This window comes from Carcharodon carcharias, chromosome 12 (genome assembly GCF_017639515.1).
Source record: "Carcharodon carcharias isolate sCarCar2 chromosome 12, sCarCar2.pri, whole genome shotgun sequence".
Classification (NCBI taxonomy): Eukaryota; Metazoa; Chordata; class Chondrichthyes; order Lamniformes; family Lamnidae; genus Carcharodon; species Carcharodon carcharias.
This window is the reverse complement of record NC_054478.1, coordinates 82,700,258-82,719,395: the sequence shown is the minus strand read 5'-3', so window position 1 is coordinate 82,719,395 and position 19,138 is coordinate 82,700,258. Positions and strand designations below refer to the sequence as shown.

Genomic DNA, 19,138 nt, shown 5'->3' with positions numbered 1-19,138 from the left:
GAGGTCGTAAAAGTTGTGGGTTTGGAAGGTGCTATCAAACGAGGCTTGGCGAGTTTCAGCAGTGTATCTTGTAGATGGTGCACACTGCTGCCACTGGGTGGAATCTCGTGGACGCAACAAGCACCCCTGTGCTACTTGCCTCCCATGACAGACATACTAGGCAGCCCCTCTCCCAAATGCCCATTCCCCACAGCTCACTCAGAAGTCCCTGTTCCCAAATCCCTTTCCATCATTCAAACTGCAAACCCACTTCCTGGGGCTGTCAGGCCTCCCCCGCCCACCACGGCACCCCGACCCGACTTGGGCCTGAGTTCCTGACGTTGCCTGAGTACTCCTGTCACTCCTAACCAGCTGCAGAACAATTTTGGAACAGAGTGCTGTGCTGGATCAGTATTCCAAGGTCCTTCGTTCCTCCTGTCCTTGTAGCTGAGATGGTGTGGGCTTTGGCTGTGCATACACAAACGCATAATGTGCACATGCAGACAGGGAAGATATTCAGGCTGCAGCAAGAGGAGACTCAGCGATCTTCTCAGTCGCTGCCCGGCATAATCCGGGACAAATGGCATCCCAGGAGGTCCATGGGACATGAAGACAAATTCCAGGACAACCTCATAAAATCCAGGACAGTTGGTCACCCTGCTTGTGCCACTCAGGCACCTGAAAGGCCAGCAGTGGACGTTCCCTGGGATCAAGGGTCCAGGGTTGGAAGTCCCACCTGCTGAGAGCTACTGGCCAATCCGAAGCCAGTAACTCGATTAAAAGGCAGCATCACCAAGGAGGCTGTTGTTGCAGCTGGTACAACATTCACCTGGAACCTAGGATCATTGCTGGATCCCAGGCCAGAGGTGAATGATAGCAGGAGGGGTTCACAGGGTAGGGGTCACGGGGGAGTGAGATGAAGTGGGTCAGTCAGCTCTTATGGTTTTATGAAAGGGAAATTGTATTTGCCAAATTTATAAGAGTTTTTTGAGGATGTAACTAGTAGGGAGACAAATGGGAGCCAGTAGATGTAGTATACTTAGATTTCCAAAATGCATTCAATAAGGTGCCACGCAAAAGGTTAACACACAAGATAAGGGCTCATGGAGTTGGAGTAATATATTAGCATGGATTGAGCATTAGTGTTGTTGAATCAAAAACCTGGAACTCCCCTCCTGAGAATGTAACTATACCACACAGACTGCAATGGTTCAAGATGGCAGCTCACCATGAGCTTCTCAGAGTAAGTTGGGATGGCAACAAATGCTGACCTTGCCAGCGATGCCCACAGCCCAGGAGCAATTTTTTTATTAAAACTTGTTCCAATGCCATGAGACTTTTAGACTCTAATGCTTATTGATAATAAGCCAACTGCACATTACTGCTGCCTTACAGCTGGCAATTAATTAACAGACAGGAAGCAAAGAATTGTGACAAGTTGGTAGGTTGTAGCTGGTGGAGTGTTGCAAGGATCAGCGCTTGGGCTTCAGCTATTTACAATCTATATTAATGATTTAGACGAAGAAACTGACAGTAACGTATCACAGTTTGCTGATGATACAGAGCTGGTAAGAATGTGAGCTGTGAATAGGAAGCTAAGAGGCTGCAAAGAGATATAGACAGGTTAAGTGAGTGGGCAACAAGGTGGGAGATGGGGTATAATGTGGGGGAGTGCGCAGTTATTCACACGGAATAATTTTTAAAAGGTGTGAAATTCTAAATGTTAAGTTTCAAACGGACTTGGCTGTACCCACAAAAGGAACATAGAGTTAGCATGCTGGTACAGAAAGGAATTAGGAAACCAAATAGCATTTTCACCTTTATTGCAGGGGGAATTGGAGTACAAAAATAAGGAAGTCTTGTTATAATCATAAAGAGCTTTGGTGAGACCACAGCTGGAGTACTTTGTGCAGTTTTGATCTCCATTTTTAAGGAAGTATATACTTGTCGTGGAGGCTGTACAGCGAAGCTTCACTAGATTGGTTTCTGCGTTGAGAGGGTTGTCCTATAAGAGGCTGAGTGGATTAGGCCTATACTTTCTGGAGTTTAAAAGAATGAAATTTGATCTAATTGAATCATGTAAGATTCTGAAGGGGTTTGACAGGGTGGACATTGAGAGGTTGTTTCCTCGGTTTGGGGAATCTAGAACTCGGGGGCACGGTCTCAGGATAAGGGATTGATCATTTATGACTGAGATGAGGAGAGATTTCTTCACTCAAAAGGGTTGTCAATCTTTGGAATTCTCTGAGCCAGAGAGTTGTGGATGCTTAATTGTTGACTGCATTTAAGGCTGAGATAGTCAAGTATTTGGTTGCGGGGAAATCAAGGGATATGGGAAGTGGACAGGAAGGTGGAGTTTAGGCAGAAGATCAGGTATGATCATATTGAATGGCAGAGCTGGCTCGAGGGGCAGTTCATGCTCCTTTTCCTTATGTTCCTATGACTGCTTAGTGCTGGATGGTGTTGAGCTTCTGGCATCTGGCAAATGGAGACGATTGTGCTTGTAGATGGTTGACAGGATTTGGGAAGTCAGAGGTAAGTTACTTACTGCAGAACTGCCAGCTTCTGACCTGGTCTTGTAGCCACAGTAATTATATGGCTTGTCTAGCAGTTATCTTTCTTGTCAATGGTAACCCCCAGGATTTTGATGGGGGAGATTCAGTGACGGTATGTCTTATGACGGAAGGAAGGCCACTGATGAAGCAGTTGAAGGTGATTGGGCCTAAGACCCTGTAGCAGTGTCCTGGGGTTTAACTGATTTGCCTCCAAGAACCACAACTACCTTCCTTTGTGCTCGGTGTGACTCCAATCAGTGGAATACTTCCTCCCTGATTCCCATTGACTTCAGTTTTGCTAGTGCTCTTCGACGTCACACTCAGTCAAAGGCTGCCTTGATGTCAAGGGCAGTCCCTCTCATTTTACCTCTTGAATTCAACTCTTTTGTCCATGTTTGGACCAAGATTGTAATGATGCCTGAAGCCTTGATGGTATGATCCCAGTAGGGAACGTTAACGTTTAAAGAGAAATTCGAACACCTAGTGATCAACTGAAACTACACCACAAAATTTGACTTCAACCAGTGCTATCCATGGGTAGATGCATTTATGACAGCTAGATTGGTGAGGGTGAGGGTCAACTAGTCTTTCCTTCATGATGGTTCTCTCACCACCTGAAGCAGGCTCAGTCTGGCAAATATGACAGTCAGGACTCTGCTACGTCAACCTGTCATTATGCAACTGAGCCACTTTGATATTGCACTTTGAAATCCCCCACCCAGAGTACATTCTGTGCCCTTGCTGCTCTCAGTGCTCCTTCTAACTGGTGATCAGCAAGGAGTAGCACTGATTCATCAGCTGAGAAAGGTGGTAGGTGGTAATCAGCAGGAGGGTTGCTTGCTTATATTTCACCTGATGCCATGAGACTTCATGGGCTCCAGAGTCAATCTTGAGGACTCCCAGGGCAACTCCCTCCCCATCGTATACCACTATGTTACCATCCCTGATGGGTCCTTCCTATTGGTGGGGCAAGACATATTGAGGGATGGTGATTGAGGAGACTGGAACTTTGGCTGCAAAGTATGATTTGGTGAGTATGACAATGTCAGACTTTTGCTTGACTAGTCTGTGGGACAACTCTCCCAATTTTGGCAGAAGGCCCCAAATGTTATTGAGGACTTTGCTAGGTCAACAGGGCAATGTGTGCCTTTCTTCATTTTCCGTGCCTAGGATGATGTTGGGTGGAGTGTCAAATTCTATTCTTGTTTGAGCTTACTGTTGCTGTTAGTTACAACTGAGTCGCTTGCTGGGACATTTCAGAGGACAGTTTAGAGTCAACCTCCATGGTCTGGCATCACATGTAGGTCAGGCCAGGTAAGGATAGCAGATTCCAATCCCTAAAGGAAACTAATGAATCAGATAGATTTTTACGACAATCCAGTAGGCTCATGGTCACCATTACTGAGTCTGTATTTATTAATTAATTGAATTTAAACTCCCACAGATGTCGTGGTTAGGATTTGAACTCTGCTGTCCCAAGCATTAGTCCTGGCTTTTAGTTCAGTACATTACCCATTACCATTATGCTGCTGTTCCATTGAAAATGCATGGAATAGCTCTAAAATTCCACTGGGCATTTGCTCTGTCAGTGGCATAGATGCCCACCCCTAATATTCCGCTGACCCTGTCCCTGGGATTTGGGACATAGTCAAGATAAGGGCAAATAGGCCAACCTAAGTCCTAACTTGTCACCTGTTCACCTGGACAGCACTGGAGAACAGTTTCCATGATTATGTTTACATCTGTTACTTTTATAATTTTAGCCTTTAGTTAGATTACTGAGATTTTATTCTGCTATTTCTTTGAAAACTGTTCCTTTATTTGCATTATTTTTTCTGCAGGTACTTGGCTGAAGAGACCTAAGATTGTATTTAATTATCAATCCTGATTTGTATGGTGGATAAATTTCCTATAAGACAGCTACATGAATTGCAGGTAAACTTTGGCTTTAACATTTTATGACAGAAATTCATTATTTTCTGTAAACAGGTTTCATGGAATGATTTCACGAGAAGCAGCAGATCAACTGCTAAATGTAGCAGAAGGCAGTTATATTATTCGGGAAAGTCAACGCCAGTCTGGTACCTACACCCTGGCACTGCGGTTAGTGGTGATTTTAATTATTAAATGCAGGGTGAAATCTTAATGCATGAGCTATCAGTTAGATGACTATTATTCTGTACTATCAGTAGGATTTTTTTTTATTACTGTTTTCATTCTGACCAGATCACACCACCTGTATTTTATAAGATAACCAGTAAACTGGCTGCATGTTCAGTATTTTTTGCCACTTGATGTTTTACATTCACATTACATCTACCTGTTTCTTGACCATTGTAATACATTTTCAGTGTGTGAACTTGAATTATTATTTTTTAACAGAATTGAGTCATTTTGACGATGTATTATTGAACCTTTTAGGTGTTTGTTACGTCTTGATTTTGAAACCAGTGTTAAATATTGGAAGAATTTTCTGGAATGGTTAAAACAGGTAACTGCTATTCCAGTTGAATTAAGTTTCAAGGAACTTCTAAACTGACATTGAAAATCTCATCTTGAATTGTGAATATAATCCAGAATGCCTAATTCTTGATTAGGAAAGTGCATAGACAAATACCAACAAAATAAGGGAGTACGTAGGAGACAATGGCTGGGATTTTCCATGCCCGTCGGCGTCACGTGTGTTCGGTGGCATGATCGGATAATATGGCGAGAAGGCCAAAAATCGGTTTCACGATGTTGTGAAACCAGTTTGCAATATCGGGCCGCATTCCCTGCCATTGAACATCAGGAACCTTATTGTGATACATCAACATATTATAAGGCCAGCCCGCCAGACTCCTCTCCCCCTGTTGGATCGTACGCCCGCGCTGGCGGGAAAACACACTGACATGTTTTACAACAGCATTTTTAAGGCATGCACTTGGCGGGTTCCACTTCACTCGGGACTTCAAGGTTTGTTTGCCTATCTTGCTTCGGTCAGCACTCGCAGTCATCAGTGCCAGGCTTCACAGACAGCAGCACGTCACTTTTAGGGGGGTTTACGATTAGGTCTCTACCTACCAGATCAGCCATATGTGGATGACTTTTCAACAGCTGCAGGGCAAGATCTTGCTTGGGGAAGGGAGAGAATTGGCCTCAGGAAAGGGAAAAGGCTGCAGAATGAGAGCTGTACTGGGGAAGGAGGGTATCCCAGGGTGTCTGTAGGGACACATGTTGATCTGTGCAAGTGGCCTCAAGATGGTGAGGGCTGAGGAGGCAGTCTCCAGAGGAGATGAGGCCAGATGGACATGCGAGGGTATGTGTGTGAGAATGGGTGGTGATGTCTCTTGAGCTGGCAGTGAGTGAGATGCAAGTGAATGCATAATGGGCTTGAGTGTTGTTTAGAGTGATGAGATGGTTGCCATACTCTGACTGCATGGATGAGATCATTTATCCTCTATCTGCATTGGATGGCCAACCTCTTCTTTGCAATGTTGGCACTGATCACCACTGCCATCATCTGCAAAGCTGGATTGATAATGTAGCTACCCCTTCTGTGGCCAGAGAAGGGGTAGAGGGCATCACAGTGGGCCTCCATGGAGTCCAGAATGAGCTTGAGGGCTGCAACCTTCTTGCCTTTTGGGGCCCTGTCATCTTTGCTGCAGTCCTGGGCTGGAAGCATTGAGAGCAGCTGTACTTCCAATGTGGTGCCTGGTGCTATGAAGTGGCGAGGTGACGGAGTGGCAGGTGTGGCAGCCCGCCCACCATCGAAATGGTGTGTATCCCGGGAATGCATAATTAATGCGGCAATACCGTGTGAAAAGCCGCCATTGCAGCCGGTGGAGAAACCATCGTTTTACCTGCCCACTACCGCATTTAGTGCAAATCTGGGACTATTCCACCCAATAGTCTCTGTTCTTCCAGTTTCTTGTGGGCAGCAATTCTTCACTATTTTCAGAGGATCAGGAAGTTGAAGCATTGGAATTGCTTTTTTTTTTTATTCATTCACGGGTTGTGGGCTTTGCTGGCTGGCCCAGCACTTATTGCCCATCCATAATTGCCCTTGAGAAGGTGGTGGTGAGCTTCTGCCTTGAACCGCTGCAGTCCATGTGGTAGGTACACCCATAGTGCTGTTAGGGATGGAGTTCCAGGATTTTGACTCAGCAGCAGTGAAGGAATGTCAAAAAATTTCCAAGTCAGGATGGTGAGCAACTTGGAGTGGAACATCCAGGTGTTGGTGTTTCCATCAATCTGCTGCCCTTGTCCTCCTAGATGGTAATGGTCGTGGGTTTGGAAGGTGCTGCCTAAGGAGCCTTGGTGAATTCCTGCAGTGCATCTTTTAGATGGTACACACTGTGCCTGTATGTCGGTGGTGGAAGGAGTGAATGTTTGTGGATGTGGCGCCATTGGGCAGACTGGTTTGTCCTGGATGATGTCAAACTTCTTGAGTGTTGTAGGAGCTAGACGCATCCAAGCAATTGAGGAGTATTCCATCACACTCCTGACTTCTGCCTTATAGCTGGTGGACAGGTTTTGTAGAGTCAGAGTTACTCATCGCAGGATCCCTAGCCTCTGACCTGCTTTTGTAGCCACAGTATTTACATGGCTAGTCCAGTTCAGTTTCTGGTCAATGGTAACCCCCAGGTTGTAGATAGTGGGCGATTCAGTGATGGTAATGCCATTGAACGTCAAGGGGCGATGGTTAGATTCTCTTGTGTCGGAGATGGTCATTGCCTGGCACTTGTGTGACGTAAATGTTACTTACTACTTGTCAGCCCAGCTTGGATATTGTCCAGGTCTTGCTGCATTTGGACATGGACTGCTTCAGTATCTGAAGAGTTGTGAATGGTGCTGAACATCTCCACTTCTGACTTTATGATGGAAGGAAGATCATTGATGAAGCAGCTGAAGATCGTTGGTCCGAGGGCAGTACCCTGAGGAACTCCTGCAGTGATGTCCTGGAGCTGAGATGACTGACCTCCAACAACCACAACCATCTTCCTTTGTGCTAGGCATGACTCCAACTGGTGGGCGTCAGTGAGCAGGTTATTGCTAAGCAAGTGCCATTTGATAGCGCTCTTTACTAAAGATCGAGAATGGACTGATGGGGTAGTAATTGGCTGGGTTGGATTTGCCCTGCTTTTTAGTGTACAGGACATACCTGGGCAACTTTCCACATAGCTGGATAGATGCCAGTGTTGTAGCTGTACTGGAACAGCTTGGCTGGTGCGTGAAAAGTTCTGGAGCACAAGTCTTCCGTACTATTGCCAAAATATTGTCAGGGTCCATAGCCTTTGCACTATCCAGTCCCTTTAGCCATTTCTTGCTATCACGTGGAGTGAATCGAATTGGCTGAAGACTGGCATCTGTAACGCTGGGGACCTCTGGAGGAGGCCGGGATAGATCATCCACTTGGCACATCTGGCTGAAGATTGTAGCAAATGCTTCAGCCTTGTCTTTTGTGCTGATATGCTGGACTCCCCCATCATTGAGGATGGGAATATTTGTGACGCCTCCTCCTCCGGTGAGTTGTTTAATTGTCCACCACCGGTCACGACTGGATGTGGCGGGACTGCAGAGCTTAGATCTGATCCATTGGTTCTGGGATTGCTTAGCCCTGTTGATCACTTGCTGCTTATGCTGTTTGGCATGCAAGTAGCCCTGTGTTATAGCTTCACCAGGTTGACACTTCACCTTATTTTTAGGTATGCTTGGTGCTGTTCCTGGCATACCTGTCTGCATTCTTCATTGTCTTCCAGATTCATACTGTATTCTTCAGAGGTTACCACTTCTGGACACTCTTGAGCTGATGAGGAGAGTTGCCCACGGACTCACTGGGCACTCATTTGGGGGAAGTCTTGTTCGCTGAAGACAAATCTGGTACCACCTTCTGTACCATTACTGAAGACATTGATTATTAAGTAGCATTACTAAATCATATCCAGTGCATTTGGTAGTGGCGAAGCATATGGTTCACTCTGATGCTCTCAAATGGAGGTATCAACCAACTGACCTCCTTTTCATGCTGCTGAATTGCTTCGTTTTTCAGTTAAACACACTGTTCCATGTAGAATAATTATAAGTGAATATTGCCTGAAGTCATCAAATTTTGTAAGGGATTACAAGTTTAAGATGTCTGAAAAATAAATTTTGTCAAATTACTTTTTATATTTTACTGATAAGCCTATTCAGAAGCTCCTAGAAGTGAGAGAGTAAATTAACCATCTTCAGGGAATGAAATTAATTTGGAGCAAGACAGAATTATCCGGCTTAAATTCTCCAAGTATATATTTTTTTGTTCAGCAGCTTTTAGTTCCAATTGCCTGCTGGGTTCCTGGATTGGATAATAATATCATCTGATGGAAAGAAAAGGATGTCAATTGCTTACTCAGTGGTTGTTTTGGAGGAAAGTGGTGATCGGTATGGTGAATGATGATATAAGTCTGTTGATATATACTTTGATTTCCAAAAAGCATTTGTTAGTGTCCCATATTAGGCTATTGATAAGATGCGTAATATGGGAGCATTGGGCAGATGGATTATGCTGGTTAGGTAAATGGTTGAAATCTAGTAACCAGAGGGTTGCCATTATTGGGAATGGCTCTGAATGGGGCATGATCCTGAGTGGATTTCCACAGGACTCCATGTTGGGACTGTTGCTGTTCATCATTTTCCTTGATAATTTCGATGAGAGCATTACTGAAACTTGAGAATGACGTGAAAATACATGAGTGCGTAAATGAAAATAAGTAGGCTGCAGGCTAATTTAGCCAAATAAGATCAATAGACCAGTGTATGGCAGCTGTCCTTCAATGCGGACACATGCAGTCTCATGTTTTGGTGTTAAGAAACTCTAGGCATGCTTGTGCTATGTAGGATACCTGTTAAATGTAACAGCTTGTTGAAAAGACCTAGGGTATTGGTTCATCACAAAATAAAGATGCTCACACGGTATAATGTGACTGTAAGGAAAACAAGTAGGGTTTTAGGTTAGATTGTTAGAAACATGAAGTTTACTGTATATAGTGCTTTGATACGTCCACAAATGGGGTATTTTGTCCAAGTTTGGTTCTCGTACATGGTAAAGCATATTGCGGCTTGGGAAAGTACAGATGGCAGCAAATAGCCAAAGCTGATATTTTTAGCAGAATTGTTGCTTCCTGAAATGCTCTAGCCGCACTTGCTGGAGGCCTTGATTACACAGTTCCTTAAAGGGGAACTTGACAAAAATCTAGCTAAAGAGGATGCTTCCAGTTATAAAGGGGTAATTTCCAATTAGCTGTGACTATGAAGAGTCATGAGCTACTGCAGTTTCCTAGATGTTTGCTTGATTGCATTAGAGACTTAGAGGATTTTTCCCAGTTTATGAATTGGCTACAGGGTTTATTCTCTCTCTGTTTGGCTCTTCCAGGAGATTATGCCATTAAGAGATGAGCCAGTGTTGAATATGGTTACACCTTGTCCGGGTGGAGTAGGCCTGATGATGTTTCTCTGCCCTTTTCTCATGTTGATAATACTGATGCTTTATTTAAGTAAGTGTCTACTTTCAAAAAGCATGTTCCCACTCAAAAGGAAGGCACAATTATGTAAACTGTAACTAGTATTTTTTTCATATCACAGTTGTAAAATTGGAATTGACAACTTGCATCTAAATGGTACATTGTTGTAAAGAATGTCCCCAAATGAAGGGTTTAAGGAAAAAAAGACACAGGAATGTAGAGGCTAGGAGATGGGGGTCAAAGGGACGGGTTTTGAAATAGTGTTTGAAGGAGGAGAGGGAGGCAGAGAGTCCGAGGGAGGGAATTCTAAAGTTTAGGACCCAGTTAAGTGAAGGCTCTGCTGTATGTGGTAGGACAAAGAGGAGATGGCTGCTTGCACAAAAGATCAGTCAGAAGAACAATGTGTTTAGGGTGAGGAGTCAGGTACAAATACAAGGCTGGCACAAATTGCATAAGTAAGGCATGACTATGGAGAAGTTTAAAGGTAAAAATGAGGATTTTAGATATAATGTGTTGAAAGACAGGGAACCAATATGGGTCATTCAGGATGAGGAGTGAGCATTGGTGCAGGACATGATAAGTGTAGTAGAGTTTTACAAATTTGTATTTATAGAAAGTTGAACATGGAGAGCGTGGGAATAGCTGAGTATCAGTTGCAAAGCAGCAGAGATTTGGAAACCTGTGGAAGTGACGTAAGCTGTTTTTATCATAAAGGTGTTTTGAGGTCTAAAACTAAGCTTCAGGTTGAACAGGACATGAAGGTTGTGAATGGCTTAGGTTAGCCTGAAACTGTCCGAACAGAAGGATGGAATCGGTATCGAGTGATGGGTACTTATAGCAGGGGCCAAAAACAAAAATCAGGTAATCTTGTGTTAAGGTTTTCATATGCTCCCAAAGGTCATGTTTTGTAGATGTAGTGAGAAAGAGAAAGCGGGGGGGAGGATGGATGCATATGAGAGCGAGGGAGAAATGGTATGTGTATGGGGGATTGATCGGTGTGTGCAGATAAGAGGTTGGGAAGAAAGATAGAGAGGAGATGATGTGGCAAGGAGAAGAAGGGTGTTTATGAAGGATTGAGGAGAGTTATATAAAGAAGGTAGAGAGTATGAGGTAGAAAGTAAGTTGTGTAAGGGAGGATCTGTTTCGGTGGGGGGAAAGTATGATTAACTCGGAAGAGAAGGAAGGTAACTTCATAAGGGGCTAGAGTAGGAATATGGCTCCATGTGGGGAAAGAGAAGGAGGGTGCTGCATGTGGGATAGAGCAGGATAATTGAGCGTGAGAGAGGGCACTTGTATATCCATCGGAGGGGAAAGAGAGAGAGTTTGGGAGATAGGTATATGTAAGGAATAGAAAGTGCATTTATGTCTGAGGGAGGGGGGATGAGATAAACACAGTGAAAATAGAGGTACAATGTTAGATGTAAAGAATGAATGAAAGAGAAACAAAGACTAATATATATTGAAAGAGCAAGAGAGTAGTTGTGTAAGATGTAAGAATGCAGGGACTGGAAAAGTCAATTTGGCCAGATCTACCGTCCAGAAAACATCATTTTTCTTGTATCATTTTTCAGCAGCTCTTCTCCAATGTTCTTGAATAATACAATCATTCCCTACTGCTTCCTTTGACAGTTCATTCTATATGTTTCCTGTATTCTGCATAATTGAATCTAAACTGCTATTCATTCTCCCTCCTCAGTTTGAATTACTTCCCACTTGTTTAAGTATCTTCACTGTTAAGTGTTTGTTCAAATACCCTATAGTATCATAAATGTTTTAATATGATCACTCCTGAGCCTTTCCGTCAATGTAAACATTCCAAACTTTTGCAGTCTCTTCCAGTTTTATACTTAATTGCTCTTGCTGCATTTTATTCAATCCCTGGGTTAATTTTCCATAGTATAGTGACCAGAATTGTGTACAGTAGGTGGCGCCAGACCAGTGCTCTGTACAAGTTCAGAATCATTTCCTGACATTTGTGCTGTATTCCTCTGCCCATCCAGCCTGAGATCTTTGCTGTCTTTGCTGCTTCTAGACAAAGTGCTGGTGGCTTCAGGGATCTCCATCCATATGCCCAAATCCCTTTCTGGTGTTGTGCCCTGTAAAGTTTAGCTTGCATTACAATTGTTATCTGTCCTAACCTCTTGTATTTTACATATGAAATAACATTTTCAACTATTTGGCCCAGCTCCCCAGCCTGTCTATTTTTTTTCTATTTGATCTGGGTATTCCTGGTGGTTTGGAGTCCTTGACAGTTTGGTATTATCTGCAAAGAAGAGGAGTTTGTATCTCCAAGATACTATATGCAAGGGAGGAGACAGAACCTAGAAAAGACTTGAGAGGTGAAAAAAAGTTTTGTATGCAGCATGTTTTAAATTTCTCATATTTTCAGTCAATCTTCAATTGTTGCTAAGTCCTAACATTTTGTTTGAGAGAGAGCCTATCAGCCAGATTTTGTTGTTTATATACTCTATTCCCTTTGTATTACAATTGGGAAGCATGAGCTAAATTAAGTATTTTCATGTTTAAAAAAAAAGTTGATCACATAAACCATGAAAGTTACGACCTTTATCTTGGGTACAGGATGTGGAAGTTCTTTGAATCTTTATGATCGACAACAAGACTGACAATTGAGAAAATTTCACAAGTTGATATTTGAAAATTGCATTTTGTTCATCCCTGCAAATTTGAAATTGTTGACAGATCAAATACAGGCGCCATCTTTGATTTCAAAGTGAAAATATGTTTAAACATTTATAGAAACATGGATATGATTAAAACATTTAGTTTTGAACACTATATAGTTAATTTTTGTCTCCCCACTTCATGGTTAAACAGAAAAGCCAGAAAATGTGCTGGATAACTAATTTATTTAGATTAAAAAAAATTGAGAACAATATAACCTTAATTTTGGGACTTTTATCTTGCAAATGACCTCTTCAGAAGTAAAGTTTTTAAAAATCTATCTGACTGACAGCAAAATTGGACTTGCATGTTTATAAGCCCTACTTCCTAGCCACTTTCCAGGCGACTCTAAAATTGCTGACAAAACTAAGCACTTGAAAATTGGAAGCAGCACAAAGCATGAATGTTTGAAATCTAAGATCATTAGAACAATGTATACAGTAGAACTTTTCTTATTTATTTATGAAAGCACCCATTTACATTTACCATGGTAGAGACAGAAGGCTGGATTTTCTCTAGAGGTGGGTAACTCTAGTTGAGAAATTTCCCAACTTGGGAAATCTAGGTATAAAGTGCCTCTTTACGCACTATTTTTGCTCTGGAGAGTTAGGGGCAGGATAAAGTCAGGGCGTGGTGGCCACAGGAGCAGCCTAGTGCTGAGGCTAAAATTTCTACCCTAGTTCTCTGGGACTTCAGTTGTTTAGTTACATTTTAGATCATTGAGCCCTCACCCCTTACATCCCATCACCCTTTCAGCTACTCCCCATGCCACTTTTATGCCAACTCATGTCCCCCACCCAGGCTCTAATAAAAGCATTATGTTAGTGAGTTTGTTTACACAACTGCAAAGTAGTGTTGACTTTGTTTGATTGACAGCTCTATGGGGTTATAATTTATTTTTCTATGATCAGTTTTCTCAATGAGCAGAATTTTACATTCTCCTGCCTGTGGGTTTGCAGCCGGGAAGTGGGCTATAAAGCTGCTCAGATGGTCCTCTCACCAGGCTTCCACCTGCCCTGACCTCTCCGCAATTTTACAGTGGACAGCTGAGGCCTTGGCCAACCCTCCTGCCTTTTCCCCAATTAAGGCCCTTAAGTGGCCAATTAATGACCACTTAAGAGCCTTTTCCCACCCTTCCCCAATTTCTAGGCTGGTGGGAGGAGTTCAGAGGCAGGGGGAAAGCCTGAAAGTAACACTGCTCAAGCCTTGTGCAGGTGGGCGGGGGTGGGGCAACTCCATAAACAGCCTCCTTTCACCATTGGGGGCTCCTCCCACAAGGTGTGCACCCCTGCCGATGCATCCTCCCCTTGGCCTCTTCACCAATATCCCCATGCCCTCTTGGACCACCACCTGGGCTTCACCTCCCATCCCAACCCTGCAACCCTCACACTTGCTTGGTCTTGGAATTTGGGACTTAGTCTCTGAGGACTGCTTGTAGTCCCAGTCTTGGTCACTGCTGCTAGAAGCGCTGCTGGGACTGTAGAGTTCCTGGCCAATCAGATTGGCAGGGCTCCCTCCCGAGTCATTGGTGAAATTCCCATCTTCAGCCAGCTAACACTCCTTGGAGCATTAAATGGCTGCAGGACAGCCAGTATTGGCAGCGATGCATTCTTTACTGACTCATTGGGTGGCGGGGAAGGAAACCCTGCCATCTTAAAAATCCCAGCCCATTTTTATTTGCACAAGGTTAAGAGGTACCAAGTGCTTAAAGCTTCTGTTATTGATATGTTTGATTGATTGATAGGGTCGTAGGAACACCAGTTTTTTCCCCAAGAATTATGAATGAGTACTTTTTTTCTAAGCTGTATGACACATGCCATTGTTGCTGCAGGGCTCATTGGTTCTGTACGTAGGGTATATTGGGTGAATGACATGGAAGTGCATGAGACTGCATGGAAGGATATAACAAGCCATTGGGGGTGGGTGGTGAGCATGAGTTGGCATGGGTAGACATTTTGAAATTAACTTTCAAAAGTTCCCTGAATCCAGACTATAGATCACAACTCCTCTGAAATTTGTGAACCACAAATCATGGAGAAACTGGCACAATTCCATGAAAATTGCATGGGCTCGGAGATGCCAACCTCTGCAATGGGGCCAGTCAGTTCATGAGTGCACCCTTAGGGCTCCGGAGTCCTTCCAACTGCATGAAAATCTGGGTCAGAGTGTCAATTTTCAATTGCTGCCCACCAGTCTTTTATTATAATATTGAGTGGCTAGCAGTTGAAAATTTGCAAGGCACTTTGACAGCCCCATTGACACCTGATGCAAATTTTCAGATGAGCCTGTAAATGGACGAACAGCCTGTTTCAACTGCTTATATATGCAAATCGGGGCCCTGCGGTAGTTATCAGATAAGAATTGGATTTCATGAACACAAATGAATAGAATGTACACTGCTCAACTGTGCTAGATGTTGAGAAATCTAACTAAAGTTCCTTAAAGACACTGTTGGAAGCTGTTTAAAAAACGACTATGGAGATTTTTATTTTATATTTTCCTGCAGTCAGGAGGAGCAGGAACTCAGGCCTCTTGCTAGTCCTTACAAGATAATGTAAGTAGGTTACTCAGGTTACAAACGTGATTCAACCTAGGATGGTCACAGAGGAATGGGATGTAATAAGTGCAAAGGCATAGTTTCTGGCCAGTGGCTGAGATGATGACTTTGATCTTCTCTATCTAACCCGAAGAAATTGTGACTGATTTAAACCTGGATGTGGGGCAAGCAGCCTGACAATGTAAAGGCAATGGAGTGATTGTGATACCATGGGCTGAATTAATGGGGGCGGGCACGAAGGCAAGCGGGTGCTGAATTTTGCATCACCAGCCGGCCTGTCAGATACTGAAGGGGTAGGGGGTCCTGAAGCACATGGGATAAATCCTGCCCCATGTCTTTGGCTTATGTCACCAAGGACCAGCAAGGAAGGAAGCAGAGGGGCCAAGGATTGGCCCTTGGGGGACTCCAAAGGTAACTGTGCAGCAGTGAGAAGGGATGCTGTGGTTGGAGATGATCTGAATACTATTGAATAGTTGAGAGTGGAACCAAGTGAAGGCAGTTCCACTGATTAGGACAATAAAGGAGAGGCATTGAAGGAGGATGGTGTGATTGACTGAGTTAAAGGCTGCAGAAAGGCTACATAAGAACAAAAAAAATGGGAGTACACCATTTAGCTCTTTACCACTACTCCTCCATTTTTTCTTATGTAAGTGAATGGTTTTTGAAAGTTAAAATCAAGGCCTTCCTTGGCTAAAACGGGAAAAATTCCATTCTCCAGTGCTAATGACCTTCACCTTAGTGAGCATAACATTTCTTTATAAATAATGATCATAAATTCAAAATAATTTATTAAACAGCATAATCTAACAAAACATTTTAACCAATGACTGCAGTAAACATTTGCGTACAAATTCCACCAAAACATTCTTCTGTTTTGCTGAACATCTACAGAGATTTATCTGCTGAATTGATATCTCTTGAATCATGATGGTTTCTACCTATTTCCTTCAGTGTGCAAGTGGTTAAGGGTTCAATTTTCAATCATTTAATTTGATCAGATAGCATTGTTCCTCAAATTAACAGTTAGAAAAAGTCATTCTTAATTTTTTGAACATGCAAATTGTTTACCAGGAATAAAGGCGTCTTTAGTCAGCAGCATATACAGTATTGTGTAACCATCCCTGTCTATAAAGCCAGAATTTCTATAATTTATTTAAGCTGCAATTAAAGTGACAGTTGTTTTTGTTTCTAAAAATGGATATGTGGAGGTGGATGCCTGTTCACCCGTACAAATTTGTCAAACCTTAATGTCACGCACCTTTATTTAAAAAAAAAACCTGCAGTACAGCATGACTGCTTACTTTTGAAGCATTGTGAAGATAAAACTACTTTTGGGTGGATAACTTCTTTTTTGGCATTGGATGACTAAAGTCTTTAACATTTTCATTGTCTGTAGCTCTTTGTATTGATTTTCTGTTCCTACCATTCCCCACTGCTCCCATGCCCCCAGTATTTCATTGCTTAAGTATTTTAATAGAATTTTTGAGTCAGAATTTTGGCTCCCAAGGCAGGTAGCAAGAGGTAGGAATTTTCTCTGCTTGCCACACCCAGCTCGGGAGAAATGGTAGTGTCTTTGTTCTAGAGGGCCAGGTGTGGGATGGATTTGAGCCTGCGCACCACACACACCACCCCCCGCCCCCATCCCGGCCACTCGGATTCAGATCAGAGGGCTGCCAAGTGCCAAAGTGGGCTTTTTATAAGGCCCGCCTTGGTTCTCCTGGCGTCCATCCCAGTTGTTTGCTCATACTTTAGGCCCTCTAGCCTCATTCCTCACATCCACCACCCATACCCCATAACCCATCCATTCCGAACCATGTCCTGCCCTCCCCCCAGTGGCCCCTCATATCCACCATGCCAACCCATGGCCTCAATTAGTCTCTAGTGCCAACTCATACTACACACTCACCACCCTTTGCCCTTGCACCCTTCATGCCAACTCACCCAGTAACCACCATGAGCACTCCCATTCATGAAAGCCCATTCAAAACTTTTAAATCCACCCAAGGACTTAATCTCTTATAAAAAAAACAAATAGGCTTGTACTTGTGACCTCACTTATAACTCCACATCATAGGCAGGTAATCCCTTAGCAACCTATTTGAGCTGTCAATCAAACTGTGAATGTAGGACCACGTGCTGGGATAATTTATAGGTTGTAGAAAGCAGCCCAAGCATTAATAATTACATAATGATAGTCTTTAGGGTAATGTCAACAAATGGCTATTGTAACTGCTAGACCATATTTTTCAAACCTCTGGTACAGGCAGGCTGTTGTTTTTAATTTTTAAAGGGCTGGGGATTTAAATAACTTCACAGCTTGACAGTTCCACAGACCTCCTCCATCCTTCAGTAGCATTTATATCTACTCTAAAAATTTATAACTCCCACACTGAGTTATGGTCCTTGTTACAGCGAAAATGGAGTCTGTTTGAACTTAGCACTGAGGGGGTGGCGTTTCCACATCCAGGTACCATCAGCCATTTTTAAAGGTCTGCGGAGTCGCCTTGACTCTGCAAAAGTCTGGGCCTTGACGCGTAACATTTTACTTTTTTGCCCTTGTTTAGTGTTTTATAAGTTTAATGGGGTGACTCACCTTTTTAGTTTTTCTACATTCCTAAATATTTAAAGATTATTAAAATGAAAGTTCTTGAAAAGGGAAAATTATTTTAAGGTACGTATTTCTACATGGATAAATAATATGAAAATGATAAAATTTAGCATCAGATAGAAATACAACTTAATAAAAGTTAATTGCATTAATGGACCTTTGCTTTTTTAAATTGCTATTTTTGCAGGCCTGTTTATTTTACCTTTTCTGATACCTACACTGAGAAGGCAGCATATAGGCTGCTCTTGTTCTGCTGCTAATGCACCCAGTAGCAAGGGATTGTCCAAGCAATTGCCCTTCCCTCCCAAATTAGAAAATAATACAGCCTCACTTGATAACGTTCAGATTAGGATTTTAAATTGCTGTTGTGGTTTGACCTGCAAAACCTTTACAGGCCCAAATAACCGGGTGACATTTTTCACAAGCAAAGTGAGTTTCCCATCAACTGAAACCTGCATCTTTCTTCACTGCTGCGTTTGGATTAGTGTGCTCAGGTTTAACTCTGAAATGTAGTAAACTTAAGAATATGTGAAAAAAATTTCAGGTATGCAGGTGAGACAAACAGAAAGTTTAAGACCATGAATAGGTTCCTAGATTATATGGATGTTTTCAAGCACTTTTTTTGAAAATGATATTGCTGTCACCTTTGTTAGCATGAAAGCAACTATGGTAGCCTATCCCATGATGTTGATAGCAGTCTTGAAACACACTTCATAAGGGATCTACATTTGCTTACTAAGCGTGGAACACAAAACATCGGGATCCAGCAGTTAACTGAAACCGCTGAAGCATGGTAAAACTTGCACCTCCAGCTGTCAAGCTGCATATATTATCATTTTTAACCATCTGTAGCCATCAAAGGGAATCCTTTTATTGGCTGGTTCCTGTATATTTTTGTCTTCCATTTTGAATTTAGTGAAGAGAGAATGATCCTTGCCATTTAAGAGTCATAACATCAAAGACGAATATCTCAATTTATGTCATGCATGCATCATTCTTCATTGTGTGGCACTTGTTATCAGCATGTTCAGTGCTTTCACACTGCACATCCTTTACATTTTAAAGCAGTGTTTTCCAATATCTGAAATGCTAGCTACATGTATCTAATTGGTAATCCAGATGTGGATAACTGCATTTCTAATTACTAAATAAACTAAATTAACTAAATTAAGTAAATAAAATAAATTTGCACGGCTTATGAAAATGTGCTGTAATATTTGCATGTGCTTCTGGGTAAAATGATAAGATAAAAAGCACTGTGCTTTGGTGTCATTTG

The 19,138-nt window shown here is 42.6% G+C and overlaps 1 protein-coding gene across 1 annotated transcript in view; it reads left to right on the top strand.

Moving 5' to 3' along the window:
• LOC121285007 (N-chimaerin) overlaps positions 1–19,138 on the top strand; it is a 292,291-nt gene that overhangs the window by 67,247 nt on the left and 205,906 nt on the right. The window contains exon 6 of the mRNA XM_041201077.1: positions 4,524–4,637. Within this exon, the coding sequence (XP_041057011.1) occupies positions 4,524–4,637 (114 nt within the window). The remainder of the gene's footprint in view (positions 1–4,523; positions 4,638–19,138) is intronic.